Raw genomic sequence first — 24,760 nt, 5'->3', positions numbered from 1 at the left:
AAACCACCTTTCCCCGAAGCCTGTGCCTTCTATCACCACACAGGCGGGGGTGAGAGGGGAGAATACCTCTTTTTTTATATCCTCATCCCTGCTCCATCTCCATTAGAGGTCAAAGCCTTACCAGGCCTCCTGGATATGCTCTTGGTAAGTAGCTTCTACAGACAAGCTGCTTCAGGGGAGACTTGCTGCATGATTAGCTAGGGAAATTGGGCTCCTGCCAAGGAAAGTTGGATACTTTCCACCAAAAATTTATAAATTAATACATGGGGCTGTGTTGGTGGAGGTAAACTGGCATCTAAGGCCTCTGGACACATTTGTTCTTTGAAAATGCCCCTCTGTGGCTATTGGCATATTTATTCAAACAACACACAAGACACCCCTGCCACGTGCCCCCGGAGGCTCTGGAGTGAGCTGGCAGCTAAGACGACAGGACGATCAAGGTTCCCAAGGAGTCTGGGGGGTGATGAACATGGGGCAGGTGCACTGTCTGTCTGTGAAGTCCAGGAAGGCTCCCTGGAGGCGGGGGTCACACCAGGACTGCCACAGGTGATACATGATCCAGACCCAGATGGTCTGTCTTAGTGTTCAGATCGCTCCTTCTTCCACCCCATCCCCACTTAGGATGTCTCCTCTCCCCAGTGGGCAGTCAGCCATGAACAGCTGGCTGGGACAACAGAGGACCTGGGTCCTGAGGGGCTGGGACCCCTGATCTAGCCCACCTGTTCTTCACTCCAGAGCCCACCAGCCTGATCCCACATCTACCCCACCCTCCCCTGCCAGCAGAGCCCACCCAACTCTCTGCAAGTCCTCTCGGTCATGACAAGGCTGCCAATGGAGACACACACACACACACACACACACAAAGCCTGAGCCACAAGAGCATGGTCAGCCCCATGGCCCAGCCACCCCCCGTCGGGGACATAACTTCTGGGAGCCTGAGGAAATATCCCAAAACATGACAAACGTTTTAGGCACCAGAAACCTGTGTTATTTATAGTAGCAGAAGTGGAAACATCCTAAATGGGAACCAGTGAAGAAATGGTGGGCGGGCGTGATGGTGCATGCCTGTAATCCCAGCACTTTGGGAGGCCAAGGAGGGAGGATTGCTTGGGAGTTTGAGACCAGCCTGGGCAATATAGTGAGAACCCATCTCTACAAAAAAACTTAAAAAATTAGCCATGGTGGCATGTGCCTGTAGTCCCAGCTACTCGGGAGGCTGAGACAGGAGGATCCCTTGAGCCCGGGAGGTTGTGGCTACAGTCAGCCAAGATTGCACCACTGCACTCCAGCCTGGGCAACAAAGGGAGGCCATGTCTCAAAAGAAAGGTGAAGTAGGTAGAAAATCACACCGCCTCCAACAGCTCCAGTCCTGACAGCTGAGGGAATGGGGGCAAGAAACCTCTAGCACAGTCAGGGAGCACGAGCAAGACACACACATGAAGGGGAGGCCAATGGGGACAAGGACACAGGAGTAAAGGGCCAAACAGCCCGGGAGGCCTGATCCTGCCCAGCCGTCCGTGTTGCAGGTGCTTCCCACTAGTGAGCACATTCGGAATATCACGTTGTTTGCTTTTACATTCTTGTGCAAATGTCTGTTTTATATTTTTAGAGTTGGGGTCTGGCTGTGTTGCCCAGGCTGGAGTGCAGTGGTGCCATCATGGCTCACTGCAGCCTCAAACTCCTGGGCTCAAGCGATCTTCCCACCTAAGCCTTTCAGGCCACAGCCAGGACCACAGGTGCACGTGACCACACCTGGCTGATTTTCTATTTTATTTTTTATAGAGATGGGTTCTCACTATGTTGTGCAGGCTGATCTGGAACTCCTGGGCTGTGATGGTTAATACTGAGTGTCAGCTTGACTGGGTTGAAGGATGCAAAGTATTGATCCTGGGTGTGTCTATGCAGGTGCCGCCAAAGGAGACGAACATTTGAGTCAGTGGTCTGGGAAAGGCAGGCCCACCCTTAATCTTGGTGGGCACCATCTAATCAGCTACCATAGCGGCTAGGATATAAAGCAGGAAGAAAAATGTGAGAAGGCTAGACTGCCTTAGCCTCTCAGCCTACATTTTTCTCCCATGCTGGATGCTTCCTGTCCTCGAACGTCAGACTTCAAGTTCTTTAGCTTTGGGACTCGGACTGGCTTCCTTGCTCCTCGGCTTGCAGACAGCCTATTGTGGGACCTTGTGATTATGTGAGTTTAACACTTCTGAATACACTCCTCTCTCTATATATATCCTATTAGTTCTATTCCTCTAGAGAACCCTGACGAATACAGATTTTGGTACCAGGAGTGGTTCTAGAGGAACAGAATATTAAGGATGGAGTTCTTTCATTGGTTTTAAGGTTTCTGGAGTTGGCTGCTTAATATGACTGTACCCCAAAATGCTAAGGACTCTACTTCTAATAGTATGGAGAACACTGGGAGTCCTTGGCATGAGCTATTTGGAGAGTTATGCAAAATAAGTGCATTTGACACTCCTGATTCAGCGCTCATGAGAGGGAAGCAGTTCAGTGACTCTAGACATAATACCTTTGACTATATGTGGAGAACCAAGGAACATAATGAAGCTGGTTGGTTGATTCTATGTTCACTGGACAAAGTGACGAAAGACAATAATGAACTCAGGGATTTTAACTTCCAGCTTCAGAAGCAGATACTGAGCCTCACATCTGCTAAGATGGCCCTGAGTGAGTCCTATCTCCTGTAGAGAAAGAGCTGAAATTGTGGAAAAACAGACACAATCTCTTCTCATGCAAGTGGCTGACCTGCAATGAAGGTGCACGCACAGACACCTCGCTAGGTGTCTACTTATTAAACTGAGGGCATTGATTGGAAAAGAATGGGACCCTGAAACTTGGAATAGGGATGTGTGGGAGGACCCTGATGAAGCTGGGGACACTGAGCTTATAAACGCTGATGAACCTTTTTTGCCAGAAGAAACAGGTTCCCCATCCCCAGCAGTGGCAACATCTCCTCCCTGACACATGCTGCCACCAACCTTTCTACCTTTGTCTGAGGGGATAAACCCTGCGCTGCCTGAGGCAACAGTGCTGGCCTCCCCTGAGGCAGCTGCCAGGCAAGATAATATTGATTCTCCTCAGGAGCCAACTCCAACATCCCTGTTTGCTTCTAGACCTATAACTAGACTAAAGTCCCAGCAGGCCCCTAGAGGGGAGGTTCAGAGTGTGACACATGAGAAAGTATGCTACGCTCGAAAAGAACTGCTTGAATTTTCTAATGTATATAAGCAGAAATCTGGAGAATAGTCATGGGAAGGGATATTAAGGGTGTAGGATAATGGTGGAAGGAACATAGAGTTGGATTAGGCTGAATTTATTGATTTCGGCCAACTAAATAGGGATTCTTTGTTGAATTTAATGGTGCAGCTCAGGAAGTTAAAAAAAGGTTCTTCACTGTTTTTATTTGCGTTATTTGCTTGGTTAGCTGAGATATGGATTACAAGGTGGCCCACCATGAGTGAGCTGGAAATGCCTGATCTCCCTTGGTTTAATGTAGAGGAAGGGATCCAAAGTCTTAAGGAGATTGGGATGGTAGAGTGGATTAGTCACTTTGGACCTACTCATCCCAGCCAGGAGAATCCCCAGAAGATATACCCTTGACTAATGCTTTGTGAAATAGATTTGTAAAGGCAGCACTTGCATCTCTGTAATTGCTTTTCTCTGTACATCAGCTCTAACAGTAGGAACTGCAGTCACTCAACTACAAAATTTAAATGCAATGGGAATGATTGGATCCCAAGGTGGCAGGGGCCAAGTGGCAGCACTCAACCGTCAAAAGCAAGGTGTGCATAACTACCATAATGGACAACAGAGGCAAAGCAGCAATCAGAATAGTCTGACTCAGGTAGAGTCCTGGCATTGACTAATTAATTGTGCTGCTCCTAGAAGTGAAATTGATAGGAAGCCTACTGCATTCCCATTTAATTTATATAAGCAGAAAACTTCCAGATCAAGTGGACAAAAGAGTAATTTGAATTATAAAAACAGAGAATCACAGCCCCTCCATAAATTTCCAGACTTGAGCCAGTTTACAGACCCAGAGCCCCTTGAATGAAGGGGAGGCCAGGTCCCCTTGAGGAAGAACCCCACTATGTTACCAACAATTTATGCTGTTAATCTTTCTCCCATCCTTCCCCAAGGAGACCTCTGGCCTTGTACCGGGGAAACTGCACTGGGGAAAGGGAAGTGATCAGACATTTTGGGGACTGCTGAGCACTGGTTCTGAGCTGGTGTTGACTCCAGGGGACCCGAAACATCATTGTGGTCCTCCAGTTAAAGTAGGTGCTCATGGAGGTCAGGCAATGAATGGAATTTTAGCTCAGGTCTGGCTTACAGTGGGTCCAGTGGGTCCCTGGACTCATCCTGTGGTCATTTCCCCAGTGTCAGAATGCGTAATTGGCTTAGACATACTTAGCAGCTGGCAGAACCCCCACTTTGGCTCCCTTACAGTTAGGGGAGGGCTATCATGATGGGAAAGGCCAAACGGAAGCCATTAGAGTTGCCTCTACTTAGAAAAATAGTAAATCAAAAACAATATCACATCCCTGGAGGGATTGCAGAGATTAGTGCCACCATCAAGGACTTGAAACACACAGGGTGGTGATTCCCACCACATCCTGGTTCAGTTCTCCCATGTGGCCTGTGCAGAAGACAGATGCATCTTAGAGAATAACAGTGGATTATTGTAAGCTTAACCAAGTGGTGACTCCAACTGCAGCTGCTGTACCAGATGTGCTTTCATTGCTTGAGTAAATTACCACATCTCCTGGTACCTGGTAGGCAGCCATTGACTTGGTAAATGCCTTTTTCTCCATTCCTGCCCATAAGGCCCACCAGAAGTAATTTGCCTTCAGCTGAAGGGCCAACAATATATTTGTACTGTCCTACCTCAGGGGTATATAAACTCTCCAGCTTTGTGTCATAATCTGATTCAGGGAGAATGTGATTGCTTTCACTTCTGCAAGATACCACACTGGTCCATTGCATTGATGACATTTTGCTGATTGGATCCAGTGAGCAAGAAGTAGCAAACACGCTGGACTTATTGGTGAGACATTTGCATACCAGAGGATGGGAAATAAATTCGACTAAAATTCAGGAAACTTCTAGCTCGGTAAAATGTATAGGGGTCTAGTGGTGTGTGGCCTGTTAAGGTATTCCTTCTAAGGTGAAGGATAATTGCTGCATTTGGCCCCTCCTACAATCAAGAAAGAGGCACAATGCCTAGTGGGCCAATTAGGATTTTGGAGTCAACACATTCCTCATTTGGGTGTGTTACTCTGGCTCATTTATCAAGTGACCCAAAAGGCTGCCAGTTTTGAGTGGGTCCAGAACAGGAGAAGGCTCTGCCACAGGCTGCTATGCAAGCTGCTCTGCCACATGGGCCTTGTGACCCAGCAGCTCCAGTGGTGCGTGAGGTGTCAGTGGATAGGGATGCTGTTTGGAGCCTCTGAGAGGCCCCCATAGGTGAATCACAGACAAGGCCTCTAGGATTTTGGAGCAAGGCCCTGCCATCTTCTGCAAATAACTACTTTCCTTTTGAGAGACGGCTCTTGGTCTGTTACTAGGCTTTGGTGGAAACTGAACGTTTGACTATGGATCATCAAGTCACCATGTGACCTGAACTGCCTATCACGAACTAGATGCTTTCTGACCCATAATGTGGGTCGTGCACAGCAGCATTCCATCATCAAATGGAAGTGGTATATGTGATTGGGCTCAAGCAAGTCCTGAAAGCACAAGTAAGTTACATAAGGAAGTGGCTCAACTGCCCCTGGTCTCCACTCCTGCCACCCTGCCTTCTCTCCCCCAGCCTGCACCCATGGCCTCATGGGGAGTTCCCTATCATCAGTTGACAGATGAAGAGAAGACTAGGGCCTAGTTCACAGATACAGATGGTTCTGCACGATATGCAGACACCACCCGACAGTGGACAGCTGCAGCCCTACAGCCCCTTTCTAGGACATGCTTCAGGGACAGTGGTGAGGGGAAATCTTCCCAGTGGGCAGGACTTCGAGCAGTGCACCTGGTTGTACACTTTGCATGAAGGAGAAATGGCCAGATGTGCAATTTTATATTGATTCATGGGCTGTAGCCAATGGTTTGGCGGGATGGTCGGGGACTTGGAAGAAGCATGATTGGGAAATTGGTGACAAAGCAATTTGGGAAAAAGGGATGAAGATGGACCTCTCTGAGTGGTCAGGAACTGTGAAGATGTTCGCATCCCATGTGAATGCTCACCAAAAGGTGACCTCAGCAGAGGAGGATTTATTAATTAAGTGGAGAGGATGGCTCATTCTGTGGACACCACTCAGTCTCTTTCCTCAGTCACCTCTGTCATCGCCCTATGGGCCCATGAACAAAGTGGCCATGGTGGCAGGGGGTGGAGGTTATGCATGGGTTCAGCAACATGGACTTCCACTCACCAAGGCTGACCTGGCTATGGCCACTGCTGAGTGCCCAATTTGCCAGCAGCAAAGACCAACACTGAGCCTTCGATATGGCACCATTCCTCAGGGTGATCAGTTAGCTACCTGGTAGCAGGTTGATTACATTGGACCTCTTCCATCATGGAAAGGGCAGAGGTTTGTCCTCACTGGAACAGATGCTTACTCTGGATACAGGTTTGCCTATTTTGCGTGGAATGCTTCTGATAAGACTACTATCCATGGACTCACAGAAAGCCTTATCCACCATCCTGGTATTCCACACAGTATTGCCTCTGACCAAAGCACTCAATTTATGGCCAAAAAAGTGTGGCAGTGGGCTCACGCTCATGGAATTCACTGGTCTTACCATGTTCCCCATCATCCTAAAGCAGCTGGATTGACAGAACGGTGGAATGGCCTTTTGAAGTCACAATTACAATGCCAACTAGGTGACAATACTTGGCAGGGCTGGGGCAAAGTTCTCCAGAAGGCCATGTATGCCCTCAATCAGCATCCAATGTATGGTATTGTTTCTCCCATAGCCAAGATTCATGAGTTCAGGAATGAAGGGGTGGAAGTGGAAGTGGCATCAGTTACCCTCACCCCTAGAGACCCACTAGCAAAATGTTTCCTTCCTATTCCCGAGACATTACCTTCTCCTGGCTTAGAGGTCTTAGTTCCAGAGGGAGGAACGCTGCCATCAGGAGACACAACAATGATTCCATTACACTGGAAGCTAAGATTGCCACCTGGACACTTTGGGCTCCTCCTACCCTTAAGTCAACAGGCTAAGAAGGGAGTTACAGTGTTGGCTGGAGTGATTGACGTGGACTATCAAGATGAAATCAGTCTACTGCTCCACCATGGAGGTAAGGAAGAGCATGCGTGGAATACAGGAGATCCCTTGGGGCATCTCTTAGTATTACCATGTCCTGTGATTAAGGTCAATGGGAAACTACAACAGCCTAATCCAGGCAGGACTACGAATAGCCCAGTCCCTTTAGGAATGAAGGTTTGGGTCACTCCACCAGGAAAAAAACCAAGACCTGCTGAGGTGCTTGCTGAAGGCAAAGGGAATACAGAATGGGCAGCAGAAGAAGGTGGTCATCAATACCAGCTATGACCACGTGACCAGTTGCAGCTACGAGGACTGTAATTGTTATGAGTATTTCCTCCTTTCGTTAAAAACATGTTTGTGCATGTATACACTTGTACTAAGAAAATATCTTCATGTTATTTCCCTTTTCCTTTATCATGGGACGTAAGATTTATTAACTTCATATCAACATTTAAGTATTGTTAACTTTATGTCATAGCATTTGGGTTGGGGACTGGTGGTGAGTTTCCAGTTTTACGAAGGATAGTTGTATTATGTTAGGTGTAATTAGGATCTTATTACTGTCTTTATTTGAAGATTATAGATGATCTCAGGAGATGTGTGTGGGTTCAAGTTGACAAGGGGTGGGCTTGTGATGCTTAATACTGAGTGTCAACTTGATTGGATTGAAGGATGCAAAGTATTGATCCTGGGTGTGTCTGTGGGGGTGCTGCCAAAGGAGATGAACATTTGAGTCAGTGGGCTGGGAAAGGCAGACCCACCCTCAATCTGGGTGGGCACCATCTAATCAGCTGCCAGCACAGCTAGGATATAAAGCTGGCAGAAAAAGGTGAAAAGACTAGACTGATTTAGAAGGAGGCTGGGAGCAGCTTCCATCTTTCTCTCGTGCTGGATGCTTCCTGCCCTCAAACATTGGGCTTGAAGTTGTTCCACTTCTAGACTCGGACTGGCTTTCTTGTTCCTCAGCTTGCAGATGGCCTATTGTGGGATCTTGTGATCATGTGAGTTTAACACTCCTTAATAAATCATATATATATATTTATATATATCCTATTAGTTCTGTCCCTCTAGAGAACCCTAATACATGGCCTCATATGGTCCTCCTGCCTCAGCCTCCCAAAGTGCTGGGATTACAGGTGTGAGCCACCGTGCCCGGCCCCTGGCCTATTTCATATGAAACTGTGAACGCTAATGAGGGTGAGCAGTACGTCTGCATTTAATGCTGTGTCCAGCATCCGCAGAGCCTGGATGCCCATGGGAAGTCACGTCTCGGGGCAGTGGGGCTCTCCAGGGGCCTGGAAGCTGAGCCCAGACCCTGGAGATGAGGTTCAGCTCATCACGGAGGCGGGAGGAAAGTGCTGAGAGCGTCTTCAATAGGGCCGGGAGAGGTGGCTCTGACTTCTTTAATTCCCCCATTTTATGTGACGCTGTCGCATGACTCAGACTGAGGGAAAATTCATTGCAAAAGTGTTGGGAGTAAATTTCCTACCTCGGTAACACAAGTTGTTCCTGCAGCCGCCTCCATAGCTGGGCGGGCACTCAGAGCAGGGCCGGCCATTCTTGTAGGGGGCTTCTCCGATCCAGTTCCCCCTGAGGACAGACCAAAAACAACCGTCAGAGGGAACTACCACGTGAGGCCTTGGGACTGATCCTCTGCCAAGGCCCACCTGAGTCCCTGGACACCGTCATTGACAGGTCAAGGGGATAGGTGTGTGCTGTGGGAAGCGGGAAATGTGACTGTCCCAGGCCCCTCCCATGCACAGAGAGTCTAGAGAGCTCCAGAATCCCAGCGATTCTGCAGAAGGGAGCTAGCTGCAAGATGCCCTTCCACCCAGTTCCTTTGCCTTGGCTGGCTGTCGGCCCCGTGGCCCCCCGTCCACCAACACGGCTCCGAACACTGTCAGGGCCCCTGGATCCTAACACCTGAGCACTGAAAAGCTGTCAGGACTCCCTTTGAAGCCATTTCTCAAATGTGTAAAGCCAGCCTGCTCTGGAGATGGCTTGTGTTTCCCAGGTTTTACCACACGCCATCCCTGTCTGTGCTTTCACTGTGCTCCTCACCCCATCTCCCCAACACCCTAGGAGGGAACAGCTAGAATTCAATACTTTTGCAGAAGAGGAAACTGAGGCACAGTGAGGTTCAGTGACTTGCCCCAGGTCACAGAGCAAGCAAGTGACTGGGCTGGGATTTGAACCCAGGCCGTCAGGCTCAGAGCCTTAGTTAGGCACACTCTATTCTAGGGGCTGGGCCAAAGGTCCCTCTTGGTTCACAGTTGCCCTCTGCCTCCCTCTGGAGTTCCCAGGGGCAGGAAAACTGGAGGCTGCACCAAAGGCTTTCTCCAGGGGCCTGGTAGCGGTGGTGAGCCGAATCCCAAGGCCCTTCCTGCAGCTCCCGGGCTGTGAAGAGCAGGCTTCCCTAGTTGGTCCCCAGGCTGCCAGCGTGTGCGCTCCGCCAGCCTCCTCCAGCCCCAGCCTTGGTCTCCCTTTCTGCAAAATGGGGTCATAGCAGCAGGGCTGCTGCCCTGCTGTGAGACTGAGGGAGTGACCGTGGGGAAGCCCTCGGACTGATGCCTGACTCATGGGGAAGGCTGTGCTCTGAGAATTGGGGAAATCCACAAGCTTGTGTGGGGAATGCTCTGATGCTTTCCAGGGAAGAAGGGGAGGGGCCCTGCCAGTGCTGGCCGAAGACAAATGGCAGGAAGCACGCTCTGGGTCTGACAGGCATCTGTCCTTACCAGAGTGGTCTAGAACCTCCCGCGGGGCCTGTGGGCAGAGGAGGGGCAGTAGGCTGTGCAGTGCAGGGAGGACAGGGCTGGGCACCGTCTGGGGTTATGACCTGCACACAGCCTCTCCCACCCCCTCACATTCCAGAGGCAGAATGACCATGTCTGTGCCATGCCACAAGACATCCCCACTCAGATACCCTCTGCTCAGATCCCTGGGGGCCTTTGGGATGACTCCCCCAAAAGCAACATCACCAAGGGACCGAGAGGGCCCAGAGCCTATCCTGTCTCTGGGTGAAGCCCAGTAAGTTTCTCAGATGGTTGTGGTCCTGTCATGGGTACGTCCCATTGCCCCTGCCATTTTCCCTTGTGTCTAGGGTTCTCTATTTCCTCAGACAAACCACACCACCGACGCTCCCAGCTCAACCCTAATACTCAGGGTTGGCATTGATGGAAGGCCGGCTGGGCATCAGGTCCTACAGATGAACAATTTCCTTAATTTTTGAGACAGGGTCTTGCTCTGTCACCCAGGCTGGAAGGCCGTGGTATGACCACAGCTCACTGTAGCCTCAACCTTCTGGGCTCAAGCAATCCTCCCACCTCAGCCTCACACGAAACTGGGAATACAGGCATGCACCACCACACCCCGCTAACTTTTTGTATTTTTTTGTAGAGATGGGGTTTTGCCAATTGCCAAGACTGGTCTTGAACTCCTGGACTCAAGCGATTCTCCTGCCTTGGCCAAAGGAGGCTGGGATTACAGGCATGTGCTACCGCACTGGCCAGTCTCCTTAATTTTTGAATAGCACCGTGAAGTACCTTCCCTCACGTGCAAGTCCCTCTATGTACACACCCACCTCACCCCCTATCAGGCTGAGAATCCCCCTCAAGGGATCTGACCTCCCACCATACCCAAACCCACCCTCCCAGCCACCCTTCCCACCCTGGTGCCTGAGACAGTGTCCTGCATAGCCCAGGGGCTCAAGCCCTCTCTCTAAGAAAGAGGCCATGGACAGCACGCAGTAATACGCAGCGGACAAAAGGAAAGAACCAGTGAACACACAACACCATGGGGAGACCTCACCAATGTGATGTTGAGCAAAATACCATTTGGGGAGTGTGCTGTGTAGCCCCCCTCATGTGAGGTCCCAAACCAGACACCACAGACTGATGGGAAAGATGCTAGAATGGTGGTCACTTTGCGGGGCACGAGAGAGGCTCTGCGGCACGGGAGACACCATCCATCTCCATCTGGATGGTAGTTACACGGGTAGAGGGCTATTGCCATGGACTTTTAGTATGTGTCTCCGCAAATCCCAGTGTTGAAGCCCTCACCCCCAGTGTGACTGTACATGGAGATACCCAGGCTGGAGGGCCGTGGTATGGAGATAGGGCCTTGACGAAACTAATTAAGGTTAAATAAGGTCCACAGGTGAAGTCCTGATCCAATAGGATTGGTGTTCTCATCTCTCACCACCATGTAAGAAGATGGCTGTTGGTGAGCCAGGAAGAGAGTCCCCACTGGAGCCCGATGCTGCCACACCTTGATCCACCACACCTTGATCCAGGGGACTTCCAGCCTCCAGAATGGTGAGAGATAAAAGTCTGATGTGTAAGCTGCCCAGGCTGTGGCATCTGTTGTTGCAGCCCCAACAGAATAATGCATGTGAAACTGTGTCACGCTGTATACTTAAGATGAGTAGATTTTACCATACACGGGTTATTCCTTTTTTTAAGGAAGCAGGGGGTTGCTACAGAAGGAAAGAATTTCATTTCTGATAGGACCTTCTAGTGTCTATTTTTTTATAGAATCAAGTCAAATGATTCCTCATTCCCCAACTGCCACTGGGCCGGGAATTCCACCACCTTGGACCAGTCTGCTGCCCTTGCATGGGGCCTGTGTCCCTCTCAGGCAATGACACACCCGCTGCGCTTATCCATGTGGGCTGCTGAGCCACACCACTGCAGGCACGCCAGATGGTTTTGGGAGAGCTTCTATTTTTCCTCCCAACCTCAGCGATTCCCCCTTCATCCCACCTTTTCATAACCACTCCTGACCCAAGACAAATACATGAGGTCATTGCTGTTTCATTCAGTCACTGAGCAAACATGCCCCGGGGCCCACGCTACACAGTGCACGGGGCGAGCACAGCGGTGGCCAGCGGCCAGCATGCAAACCTCAGGTCGTGAACTGGGGGAGCGGCTCTCCAAGAATCAGCACATATTTGTCCCATGAGCAAATGAGTCAAGGGCTGGACACCACACTGACGATCTGAGCATGCTATAGGCGGAGGAGGCACCATGATCTGGAGGCCGCATGAGGACCCTCTTCGGAGGGAAACAGAGAAGCTAGGCTTTGTGTGAACACGTGTTTTCTAGGGTGCTGTCTACTGCACATTTTCAGAGAAAAATAGGCATGGTGGCTGCCCAGCCAGCAGCTATTCCCGCTTCTGACTTTGTTCAATTAGGTCTCAGAGGACGTCTTGCAAAGCCAGTTGGGGCAATCTTGTTTCCCCTCATCTATGATTGGTCTAATTCTGGCCAAGATAAGGAGAGAGTGTGCCAGTGTGCGAAAGACCTAAGGAGAGAGCCCTTTGGCCCTTTGACCATCTTTCCTTCTGCTTGGGGAGATGTGATGTGGGTGCTCTGCGGCCATCTCGGGACCCTGAGGAGAGAATGGTACGGCAAGAAGACGGAAAGGACCCGGGTCCTTGTTGACATTGCTGAGTTTTTAAGCTAACCCAGATGCACCAAACTCTAGATTTCTTGTTATGTGAGATAATGAAGACTTCGCTGCTCAAGCCAGTTTTCACTGGGTGCTCCACGGCAAGCAAACACATCCCAACCCCTACCCCATACAACCGCATCAACTCATCTTACTTTGGAGAATAATTGCAGACAAAGTAGACCGCGTTCTCCCAGACTTCTCCCCAGACAGTCATCCTCCGGCAGGTGTTCACAGCACAGCCGATCTTGTTGGTGGTGGCCCAAACTATCTGAAAAGATGACATCTGTGTGTCACAGCTCGAGGGACAAGGCACAAAAGGGGGATACAATCTGGCCTGGATGTATAAGGTGCTGGCACTGAAGGGTGAAGGGTTGGGGAAGCAGATATTAGTCCCCAACCCATTGAAGATATATGCATTTCATTACAAAGCAAGCAAGTGGGTCGGGCGCAGTGGCTCATGCCTGTCATCTCAGCACTTTGGGAGGCTGAGGCAGGCAGATCACGAGGTCAGGAGTTCGAGACCAGACTGACCAACATGGTGAAACCCTGTCTCTACTAAAAATACAAAAATTAGCCAGGCGTGGTAGCGTGCGCTTGTAGTCCCAGCTATTCAGGAGGCTGAGGCAGGAGAATTGCTTGAACCTGCGGGGCAGAGATTGCAGTGAGCCAAGATCATGCCACTGCACTCCAGCCTGGGTGACAGAGGGAGACTCCATTTCAAAAGAAAAAGCAAGCAAACAAACTCCTACACAATGAAAATGCTCCGCAATGTCAAATTGCCATAGATTTCTCGGTTGGGTGCAGTAGCTTACACCTCTAATCCCAGCACACTGGGAAGCTGAGCGGGGAGGATCACATGAGCCCGGGAATCTGAGACCAGCCTGGACAAAGTAGCCAGACCCATCTCTAAAAAAAAAAAAAAAAATACAAAAATTAGCCAGGCCTGGTAGTACACACCTGTAGTCCCAGGTACTCAGGAGGCTGAGGTGGGAGGATTGCTTGAGCCCAGGAGTTTGGGGGCTGCACTGAGCTAAGATCATGCCCTTGCACTCCAGCCCAGGTAGCAGGGAGACACTGTCTCAAATTAAAAAAAAAAGAGTTTGTAGTGCTCACTCAGTTTCTGGCCTTGCTGGTAGCAAACAGCTTATGCTACCAGCTGTACTTTGCATAGAACTGAATTTTAAAAAATTAAGGCAGTAACAGCACAGAGGTTTAACAGATTTGGCACCAGTCCCCCAGGGGCAGGGGTGAATGACTGGGATTGGGGTGCAGGGCTGAGGGGGTGGCCAGTCCGCGAGTTACCTGTGTGTAGTGCGTGCACATGGCCCCCGAGCACCTCTCCGGACACCAGGGATTGCACTCGCTCGGGTAGGGGTAAGTGTAGTCCTTCACCTCGTCATACCAGGACTGCACGTGGAACCCGGGAGAGCGATACCTGCAGGGCAGAAGCAGCTCACTCAGTCCCAGCCCCTCACCCCACCCGCCAGCGGAAACGGCAGCAACCAGGGGCAGGTGGGAGGGAGGGAGGCCGAGGAGGGGGAAGAGCCCCCAATTCCAGGAGCACCTGGTACAAGTGATTAAACCCATTATCATTGAGGAGCTCACCTGGGGTCTCTAGCAGGCTCTTCAGGTGGCTCACGTGCAGAAAAATCTTAACCTGGCTCTCAATGAGTCCTTTTTTATGTCAATTAGGTGTTTATTTTCAGGTACATTGGAGAAAAAATATCCAGCCCACAAAGCCCATGTTTCACAGACATTATTGTCTAAGACAAAACCTGATTAAGACGTGAGTGCAGTTAAGTCCAAACATGGTAGTTCACGTCTGTAATCCCAGCACTTTGGGAGGCTGGGGTGGGCGGATCACCTGAGGTCAGGAGTTGGAGACCAGCCTGGCCGACATGGTGAAACCTCGTCTCTACTAAAGATACAAAAATTAGCCGGGCGTGGTGGTGCCCACCTGTAATCCACAGCCACCAGCTGCACCGGTCCCTGGACATCCTCCGTGGGGTCATCGCTTCATGCCCACCACCCCCTTGCTTCAGACTCAGCTGCCAAGGTTGGCACCATTTTTTTTTAACTAGGGAAAAAACCAAACTGGAGGCAAGTCCCCAGTCACACTGTCACCAGCAAGTATAAACAAAGTGGTTTCGATGAAGAGAAAACGCTCACGGGGTAAATGACCATTTTTAAGGGCCATGTGGTCGGCGAGGCAGTTAGAGGTCTTGTAACAATTACTGTCTGGAAGCAGAACGCACAGCAGTGCTCAGCAGCCTCTGCAGAAAGGCGTGCACACAGTGAGGAGGCAGGAGCAGAGGGCTGCTGGCCACTTATCCGCTTCCCCGCAGGCTCAAGGTCACGCAGACTCAAGGCTGGCACTGGCACTGGCACAGCTATGGGGAAAGGAACCCGCGGCTGCCCTGGGAGGCTGTGCAGAGTCAGGGGCTGTTTTGCAAAGCAAGTTAGCAAAATTCCTTAAGAAGTGGGGACGTCTCTGTGCCCTTTGGCCCAGCAATCCTACTTCTCAGGAGTAATCCTAAAGAAATCATTCAAGTGAGACAAAGCGAAAAACAGAAAACAAAAATGAATCTGCAAGAGCCAATGGGTCAACTTTGGTCTGTCCACAGAGGGACCACTGGGGCATTTGCAGGGTGACACTCATGACAACTGTGTCACTGAAAATTTCCCGATGTTATGTGAAAAGGAAAAGAAAAAAAGATTTCAAAGTGATCCAGGCTATAGTCGCAAGGCTGTAAAACTATGTCGGCGCCCAGCCAAGTGCTACAAAGGAGCCCAGAAAAATGAAAAGAGCCGAACCAGGCTAGTGGAATTATAGATCTCCCTGCTCTAGACACTTGCCTTTCATGTTATTGTAAGATTTTTTTTTTTTTTTTTCCAAGACGAAGTCTTGTACTATCTCCCAGGCACAATCCTTGCTCACTGCAGCCTCCGCCTCCGGGGTTCAAGCGATTCTCCTGCCTCAGCCTCCCGAGTCGCTGGGATTACAAGTGCCCGCCACCATGCCCAGCTAATTTTTTTGTGTTTTTAGTAGAAATGGGGTTTCACTATGTTGGCCAGGATAGTCTTGAACTCCTGACCTTGTATTCCACCCAGCTCGGCCTCCCAAAGTGCTGGGATTACAGGCGTGAGCCACCATGCCCAGCCTGTGAGACAGTTTTCATAAAAAGCTAACTTCACCAAAGAAAAAACCATGGTGTGGATTTGCCTCTGTGAAGTCACAGCTGTTGATCCACCATGACACCTGCTCAGGTTCGTCCTGATAACCCACGGATGCAGAGGAAGGTGTGGCTGCCCGTGGCCTGATGAAACCCAGGCTAGGAAATCCCTCTGTGGGAAGTGAAAGCAAACCCTCACCTACATTTTAAGAGGCTGTGTAAAGCCCAGTCCAACTTTTTAATCATTAGGGCAAAATGGATGTCAATCTAGGTCCTGGATGGGTCTGAGGACGTGCACTCCGGCCTTGGGCATGGCACGGTCACAGGTTGGTCGTTAAGTCTCATGTGGTCATTAGTTGTTATCCTGGGCGTGGTCAAGAGACATTTTCCCACTTTCTCCAATGAAACCAGCCCTCAGCCCCCAGAAGGGGACTTCTGGCCTCTTTGGGAGCACGGATACGTGGTCCAGGTTACTCTGGGGAAGGCCAGTCAGCTGCATTTAACAGACAACCGTCAATGCCTCCTACGAGAGAGGTGACAAACCACTCCCAGACAGGGAAGGAGGGGGGACAGACCACTGCCAGACAGGGAAGCCCCGGGGGTCTGGAGAAGTTAGTGAGCTTCCCGATGGCCGGATGACACAGGGAAGGCAATGGGCATCTTCCCAACAGGGTGGAACCTGGCTCAGCCTTAAACAGTGAGCAGAACCAGACAGAAATGACCCACCACGAACAGAGCAGTTCACCCCACAGGAACGGGGACTCAGGAACCCTGCACAGGAGATGGAATGGAAGCCCCATCTACAGGCTGGGCGGGGTGGCTCATGCCTGTCATCGCCGTACTTGAGGAGGCCGAGGTGGGTGGATCACTTGAGACCAGGAGTTCAAGACCACCCTGGCCAACGTGGTGAAACCCTGTCTCTACCAAAAAATACAAAAATTAGCCAGGCATAGTGGTACATGCCTATAGTCCCAGCTACTTGGGAGGCTGAGGCTCGAGAATCACTTGAACCCAGGAGGCGGAGGTTGCAGTGAGCCGAGATTGCACCACTGCACTCCATCCTGGAGGACAGAATAAGACCCTGTCTGAAAAAGAAAGAAAGAAAGAAAGAAAGCCCAAACTACAAACTTTAATCAATCATTACTGTCTGGGGTCAGCCAATCAAGCTTGAATACATTTTGTCACTCAGGAGTGTTCCCGGGTGCCAAGCCTCAGTTACCCAGAATATGGATGGAACTGGTGGTCTCTCTCACTCTCTTTGCAGGCTAAACTTGATAACGGGCAAGTGCTGAGCCCGGCACACAGCAATGGGGGCCTGCAGCAGCTGGAGAGAAGCTTGTGGCTCTTACCTGCCCCAGTGGGCGGCCAGATTCTGCCCGATGGACACCAGCAGACTGGTGGGCCCGTGCTCCCAGATGCACTGACTGGCCCATGCCACCGCAGACTTCTCCAGCTCGTCATCCCAGGTCTGCAGCAGAAGGAGAAATAGGCACCAGGAGGTGAGGATGAGGGAGGGGCGTAAGAACCATAAATGCAGTAGTGCCCCTGCCTGGGCTTCCGCGCAGCCTACAGCCAATGCTCTGCTGCTGTGTGGAAGAAAAGGGAAGGTCAGCAACCATCTCTAGGGATGGTCTTGGCCTGGAAGCCTGTCCCGATGACCCCGGTTTCCTCTCCTTACGCATGTTCCAAGCACACCAGGCCTCGGGCTTTACCGCAATCTTTTCATTGCATTCTAACAAGGGGCCTCTGAAGTAGACCCTTCTTATCTCCATTTCACAGGCAAGCAAATCAAGGCCTGAAGAAGCAAAGGCATTTTCCCTGGGTCCCACAGCCAGCCAGTCGCAGAACCAGGATTTGAAATCAGGTCTTCAGGATGTTAGAGCCTGAGCTGTCTCCATATACGCAGCTATGTGTGGGCCACAGCAGGTAATAATCGGATGCTATTCCTAGGCCAGGGGCTAGAAATAAGTTATTTGTGTGGCATTGGATCAGTGTTCTGAATGCTGGTCCTGGAATGGTGGTGTGAACCTAGGCATGCAGTTATCCCGTCTGAGCCTCACTGTCCTCATCTGTAACGTGGGCATGTCCACAGCCCTCACTGTTGGCAGTAATGGGGAGGGGAAGCCCGCGAGGGGCCCAGCCCAGGGCCTGGCTGCAGTCAGGGAGGCTTTATCCACACCAGCCACACTCAGGCCTGCAAGGAAAAGCAGCCGAGGGCCCCTGCAGGGGATTTTAGATTCTCACTACCTGCGGGGCAACACGGCAAGAAGGGCCCTGAGACGAACGGGTGCCGCATTTCAGTCGGAAGATAGAAAGTGCCGGAGATGGCCGGGCGCGGTGGCTCAAGCCTGTAATCCCAGCACTTTGGGAGGCCGAAGACGGGCGGATCACGAGGTCAGGAGATCGAGACCATCCTGGCTAACACGGTGAAACCCCGTCTCTAATAAAAATACAAAAACTAGCTGGGCGAGGTGGCGGGCGCCTGTAGTCCCAGCTACTCGGGAGGCTGAGGCAGGAGAATGGCGTAAACCCGGGAGGCAGAGCTTGCAGTGAGCTGAGATCTGGCCACTGCACTCCAGTCCGGGCGACAGAGCGAGACTCCGCCTAAAAAAAAAAAAAAAAAAAAAAAAGAAAGTGCCGGAGATGGGCCCGGCTCCGTGGCTCACGCCTGTAATCCCTGCCCTTCGGGAGGCAGAGGCGGGCGGATCACTTGAGGTCAGGAGTTGGAGACCAGCCTGGCCAACGTGGTGAAACCCCATCTCTACTAAAAATACAAAAATTAACCGGGCGTGGACAAAGTAAGACTGTCTCAAAAAAAGAAAGAAAGAAAAGAAAAGTGCCAGAGGTGGATGGTGGGGATGGTTGCACAACAGTGCGAATGTACCTAGTGCCACAGAACTGCACACTTAGAAATGGTTAAAATGGTCAATTTTATAGTCTGTATATTTTACCACAATGAAAAGAAATTGATAAGAGACATCTTCGGCTTGCCCAGCCCTGCTCACCTCCCAGCATGGCCCAGCCTGAATCAGCAGGGCCTGAGCAGGGGTCTGAGCAGAGACTCTGAAGACAGGCTCTGCAGCTTAGCCTGCCACAGCTGGCCCCAGGAACACACATGACTCCTGGGGATAGAACCCCATGAGCAGAGCAAGCATGTCCTTTCTCCTCTGTGGAGGAACAGACGCCAGGCAGCCCCCGCTCACAGCTGGCAGTTGACGCTGCCCTTCCTCCCTGGAGTCTTCCCGACAGGTGCTCCAGCTCTAAGCAGGCAGAGGCTGGCCTCCCTGCCCTCCGCACACCCAGCCCCGGGCACACAGCAGATGCTCATGGAAGACAGTCTTGTCTTAGTCCTGGGACCCCCAGCAGGAAGTACCTGCCCAACACAACCGCACACCTCGCTTCCCTCTCTCCCGTGTCCCACCAAGACTCCTCGGCGGCCAAGGAGCAACAAACCTTGAGTCTTGGAGATGTTAAGTAACCTGCCTGAGGTCACACAACCAGGAAGCCTCTCACAACCCCCTCTTGTCTGGCTACTGAGGGGGCTCTTCCTGCCTTGCATACTGTAACAAAGTGCCAGACCCATCCCACTAAAATAAGAAGTTACTAAAATATGCTAATACAATATGCTGACTGTGCGATATACTAAATGATAACAGCTTCATTCACATTTACTTAGAACGGGTCATGCATTATCTCATTGCCTCCTCCAAACAACCCTATGAGAAAGGGTTTCTTGTTCCCATCATGTAGGTGAGGAAACATAAACAGAAAGGCTAAGCAATCTGCCCAAAGTCACAAAGCTGGCCAGTGACAGAGCTGGCTGGAGGCAGGCAGGCTGGCTCCAGAGCCTGTCCACTCATAAAACCTCAGAACCGGCTGCTCGACTCTTTGGCATTTCAGAATCCACCTTTCAGTGCTGAGCCTATTTCAAAGGACTGTGGCTTGAAGCCACAGCAGGCAGGGTCGAACAGGAAGCCACGTTTCCAAGATGAATTCTCAAATCTGCATTGCTTGTTTGGGTGTGAACCAGAGCCGAAGGGCAACGCAGTGCAGTGCTGAGGGCGCCGGGCTGAGTGGCAGGGGCTCTGCTTTCCCTTCCTTCCAGCCTCCCTGCTCCGAGGTGGCCTCAGTAGCATCCACAAAGGCTCAGCCTCCCCACCAGGCCGGACTTTTAGACCAAAGGACCCCGATCTCAGCTCCAATCCTGAAATAGCACCAAGTAAACAAATAGGAAAACATGCAAGGCCTGCTATGGGCTGCCCGGGCGGCCTGACTTTCCCTGCTGCAAAGAAGCTCCTTTCACTGGCGCTAAGCCTTGCATGAAACTGGGAGGACCACACGGTGCAGGGAGAAGAACATCCACAAGAACCTAGCCTGCTGCAGACTGGGAGGCGGGAAGTATCTGGGATCCTGGAGCTCAGTCAAGCTCCAGTCCCACATGCCCCAACCTCTCCAGAGAGACGTGGGGCCTCCTTGCCCATGAGGACCAAGGCCAAGCCACCAGGGATGCGCGGATGGGACATTCGGTGGGTCTCAACGTTCCGGTGGCCCCTTCCCTTTCATTTCTCATAAAGCAACTCTCGCAACAGCACGTTCCAACAAGCCTCCTCTGCTCTTAGAAATCGAAGGTAAAAAAGAAAAACTTAGGCCGGGCGCGGTGGCTCATGCCTGTAACCCCAGCACTCTGGGAGGCTGAAGTGGGTGGATCACCTGAGGTCAGGAATTCCAGACCAGCCTGGCTAACGTGGTGAAACCCCACCTGTACTAAAAATACAGAAATTAGCCGGGTGTGATGGTGTGCACCTATAGTCCAGTTACTCAGGAGGCTGAGGCAGGAGAGTCGCTTGAACCGGAAAGTGGAGGTTGCAGTGAGCCGAGATCATGCCACTGCACTCCAGCCTGGGCCACAGAGCTAGACTCTGTCTCAAAAAAATCAAAAAGCAGAAAGAAAGAAGAAAGAAAGAGAGAGAGAAAGAAAAGAAAAAAGAGAAGAGAGAGAGAAAGAAAGAAAGAAAGAAAGAGAGAGAGAAAGAAAAGAAAAAAGAGAAAGAGAGAGAGAAAGAAAGAAAGAAGAGAAAGAAAAGAAAAGAAAAGAAAAGAAAAGAAAAGAAAGAAAGAAGGCAGGAAACTTACAAGAGGAGGGGAGCATGTTCAGGCTAAAGCAGGCACCAGGGAAAGCCAGTGACTCTGAGGGAAGCCTTCAGGGCTGCCTGCCTCTGCTCTGCCCCTTCAGAAACAGCCCCCGGGCAGGGTTGCTCTGCTTCCAGGAGCCTTTCTCACAGTGCAGTGCGTCCAGAGCTCGGAGAAAGACAGAAAGCCCAGCCAGAAAGCCAGTGTAGCCCTGACCCATGGGCAACGCCTCCTAGGTCTCGGAAGGGCTCTTTGTGCTTCTCTTCCCGCCTCCCGCCCAAATCCCACCCCAATCCCGCCCCTTCACTCCTCACCTGCCCGTCACCTGCTGACTGAGCCACCTCCCAGCAGCCTCCCTGCTTCCTGCTGGGCTCTCCAATCCCCAACACGGCACAGCAGCAAAAGTGTTTCACGGCCGGGCGCGGTGGCTCACACCTGTAATCCCAGCACTTTGGGAGGCCGAGACGGGCGGATCACGAGGTCAGGAGATCGAGACCATCCTGGCTAACACGGTGAAACCCTGTCTCTACTAAAAAATACAAAAAACTAGCCGGGCGAGGTGGCGGGCGCCTATAGTCCCAGCTACTCGGGAGGCTGAGGCAGGGGAATGACATGAACCTGGGAGGCAGAGCTTGCAGTGAGCTGAGATCCGGCCACTGCACTCCAGCCTGGGCAACACAGGAGACTCTGTCTCAAAAACAAAACCACACACACACAAACAATAAATATGTAATAGCACCTTCTATGTGCAGGTTTTGGGGACAGATAGGGTAGCTTTGAATCCAAGCTTCACCATTTGTACATTTGTAGCTGTGTGGTTTATACAAGTCTTTTAAAGGTGAACCTCTCTGAGCCTCAGTTTTCTCTCCTGCAAATTGGTGCTAATACTTTCTATTTTCCAGGATTACTGTCAGGATTAAAGAGGACACAATCCACATGGCACGTAATAGCCACTCAACCCTCGTGCCACGACCCTCCGTGGCAGCTTTGTAGGGGAGACATGGGTCATCACCTAGGCCACCTCAGCCTGTGGCAAAGGAACGTGACCACAGCTTTAAAGACACAGATGAGACGGCAGCGTGTCTCTCAGAGCAATCACAGCAGGGGGCCATGGGTTCATTCCAGAGACATGATGACACCTGTACCCCCAAAGTGGCAAAGACTCAGATTCTGGGGGAGATGCGGATTTTTTCTTTTTTTTTTAGACAGGGTCTTGTTCTATCACCCAGGCTGGAGTGCAGTGGCGCAATCTCAGCTCACTGCAGCCTCGATCTCCCGGGCTCAAGTGATCCTCCTTGCCAAGCTCCCACCCCCAGTAGCTGGGACTACAGGTGCGTACCACCACGCCCAGCTAACTTTTGGATTTTTGTTGTAGAGATGGGATTTTACCATGTTACCCAGGCTGGGACGTGGGTTTGTTTAAAAAGCCATTCATAGCTGATGGATGGACAAGGTGGAGGCTCCTGGTAGGGACCCTAGAAGACTGTAGTCCATTTCCCTGTAGTTCTGGAAAACCAGCCAGGAAGGAAGTTTCCACATTGGAGCTTGGGGTCAAATAGCAGCATTCCCCAACCACACCTGGAGCACCCATCACAAGCACCCAGGAGGGTTGACCTTGGCTGCCCTTCTGTCACCGTTAGCTCCTTTCCCGGTTAGCAAAGACTAGGGGTCGGAGAGGCAGGGTCAGTCTGTGCCGGGCCCTTCACAGCCTCAACTTACCTCACAGTCATGGCAACCATGCAAGGAAGGACTCTCAAAGTGGAAAGTGAGGCTCACACTGGCTAAGGAGAAGTCGGGGTCACGCAGCTAGCATGTGGCAGAGCTGAGATCAGCATCAGCAAAGCCCAGCCCTGGGCCCCTCCCCACTCTGCCTCCAGGTGGGAAGGGCTGAGAGCTGTGTTCCCAGTGGAGCTACCAAGAGTGACATGAAGGCAACAAGGCAGGCTCTGCACGGGGAACCCATGTGTGTTGTTTTGGCAGAATGGTAAGAACAGAGCCAGAGCCAGACATGGTGGCTCATGCCTATAATCCTAGCACTTGGAGAGGCTGAGGCAGGAGGATTGCTTGAGCCTAGGAGTTCAAGACCAGTGTAGGCAACATGGCAAGACCCCCATCTCCACAAAATATTTAAAATGTAGCTGGGCCTGTAGTTCCAGCTACTTGGGAGGCTGAAGCAGGATCGCTTGACCCGGGAGTCTAAGGTTTCAGTGCACGATGATTGCTTCATTGCACTCCAGCCTCAGTGGCAGAGTGAGACCCTATCTCAAAACAAACAAACAAAACAGAACAGAGCCGGGATCCTCCCCTGCCAGAGGAGACCCTGAGCCAGCCACCACACGCACTGGCTGGGGCACAGAGCAGGCTGGTGGCCTGGGCCCCACCCCCAGTGCCAGCCTCTGTGGCCGGAGCCGGCGCTCACCATGTACTCCATGTTGGAGGCCTGAGGCTGCACCTGGCCTCGAAGCTTGTTGTGCAGCATGAGGATCTCCTCCTTGTCCTCCCTGGGGATGGCTCTGCGGACCCGGGAGTGAGACTCGTTGTGCTGGTATTTGCTGAGCAGCTCCTCTAAGAGAGTGACGTTGGGCAGGAGGTAGCCTTGGGATCCGCAGACCAGGAACAGCAGCCCCAAGGGGATGACACCGCCCAGGACACAGCTCATGGCTCCACTCCTGCAGCAACTATGGGACTCACAGGACAGCCTGGGCTCCTGGGACAGAGCTGGGCACTCGAGCTCTGAAAGAAAGCAGAGGGCGGTGGGAGAAGCCACATTAGTAGAAGCCGGTCACAGCGCTGGCTCGAGCAGCAAACGCAGCACACATGACTCTCTCCATTTTACAGATGTGGAAACTGAGGCCCACAGAAGCTAAACAAGCAAGGTGCCACAGACAGGAAGTGGTGGAGCTGGGATTTACGCCAAGGGTTTCCAGCGAGGTGAGCTGTCGGGATTCCAAAGAGGATAACCCAGAACAGTTCCTCCTGGACTCAAGTTTTCCTGGAGCGAGTCCCTGCATTTTCTAACTAGGAGTCAGCATCTCTTATTCATTCAGGATTCAGGTGAATCTCTGGCACAAATTAGCTTCTATCTCCTGCCCCAAGGGGATTGCTAAAGTCATGCTCCGTGAACCAACATTGAGAGCAAACTTCTAGTCCCTGCGAAGTCAGACTCAGTTTACCAAGAGTGGTTGACATATGGCTCCTCTTATCACGGCCTTTGCCCTGGGCCCCACCCGCACATCTGTCGCACACTAAGACACAGCTGCCCAGAACAAAGTCCAGCCAAGGCCTCCGCCTTTTGTTCCCTCAGAAAACCCTTCGTAAGCACCTACGCAGGCCGGTCGTTTATGTTATTCCCAGTCACCATGACAACCCAGGAGGTCAGGCCGTTCTCATCCCCATTTTACAGATAAGAAAGCTGTGGCTTAGTGTGGCAACAAGACAAGCCCGAGGCCAGCCTCCTGGTAAGCAGAGACGCTGAGATCCGAAATGATGATTACAAAGGCCCAGAATTTTCCAGCAAGCTACCTTGGCTCCTCTGTCTCTGGGGGCCAACTACCTCCCCTCCATTACAGGGTCACGAACCGCAGACCTCCACCTCCTGGCTTCATCTGAAGAATGTATGTTATCGGCCCAAGAAGACAAGGAAGGGCTTGAACAAGTGCGTCCACGCACAACCCTCCTCTCTGCTTTCCTCCCAGGGGAGAGTCTGGGCCACCCAGTCA

General features: G+C 51.5%; 1 protein-coding gene across 1 annotated transcript in view; it reads right to left on the bottom strand.

The window, feature by feature from the left end:
* Positions 1-24,760, bottom strand: part of CRISPLD2 (cysteine rich secretory protein LCCL domain containing 2) — an 89,944-nt gene that overhangs the window by 46,608 nt on the left and 18,576 nt on the right. Inside the window, exons 2-6 of the mRNA XM_033219191.1 lie at positions 23,461-23,774; positions 17,261-17,379; positions 14,041-14,173; positions 12,891-13,006; positions 8,777-8,877 (exon numbers count right to left, since the gene is read on the bottom strand). Coding sequence (XP_033075082.1) covers positions 8,777-8,877; positions 12,891-13,006; positions 14,041-14,173; positions 17,261-17,379; positions 23,461-23,700 — 709 coding nt within the window. The 5' untranslated portion in view covers positions 23,701-23,774. The remainder of the gene's footprint in view (positions 1-8,776; positions 8,878-12,890; positions 13,007-14,040; positions 14,174-17,260; positions 17,380-23,460; positions 23,775-24,760) is intronic.

The sequence above is a fragment of the Trachypithecus francoisi genome, unplaced genomic scaffold, assembly GCF_009764315.1.
Source record: "Trachypithecus francoisi isolate TF-2019V2 unplaced genomic scaffold, Tfra_2.0 Lachesis_group10, whole genome shotgun sequence".
Taxonomy (NCBI): domain Eukaryota; kingdom Metazoa; phylum Chordata; class Mammalia; order Primates; family Cercopithecidae; genus Trachypithecus; species Trachypithecus francoisi.
Note: the sequence above shows the minus strand (reverse complement) of the source record. Positions and strands in the feature narration are given on the sequence as shown.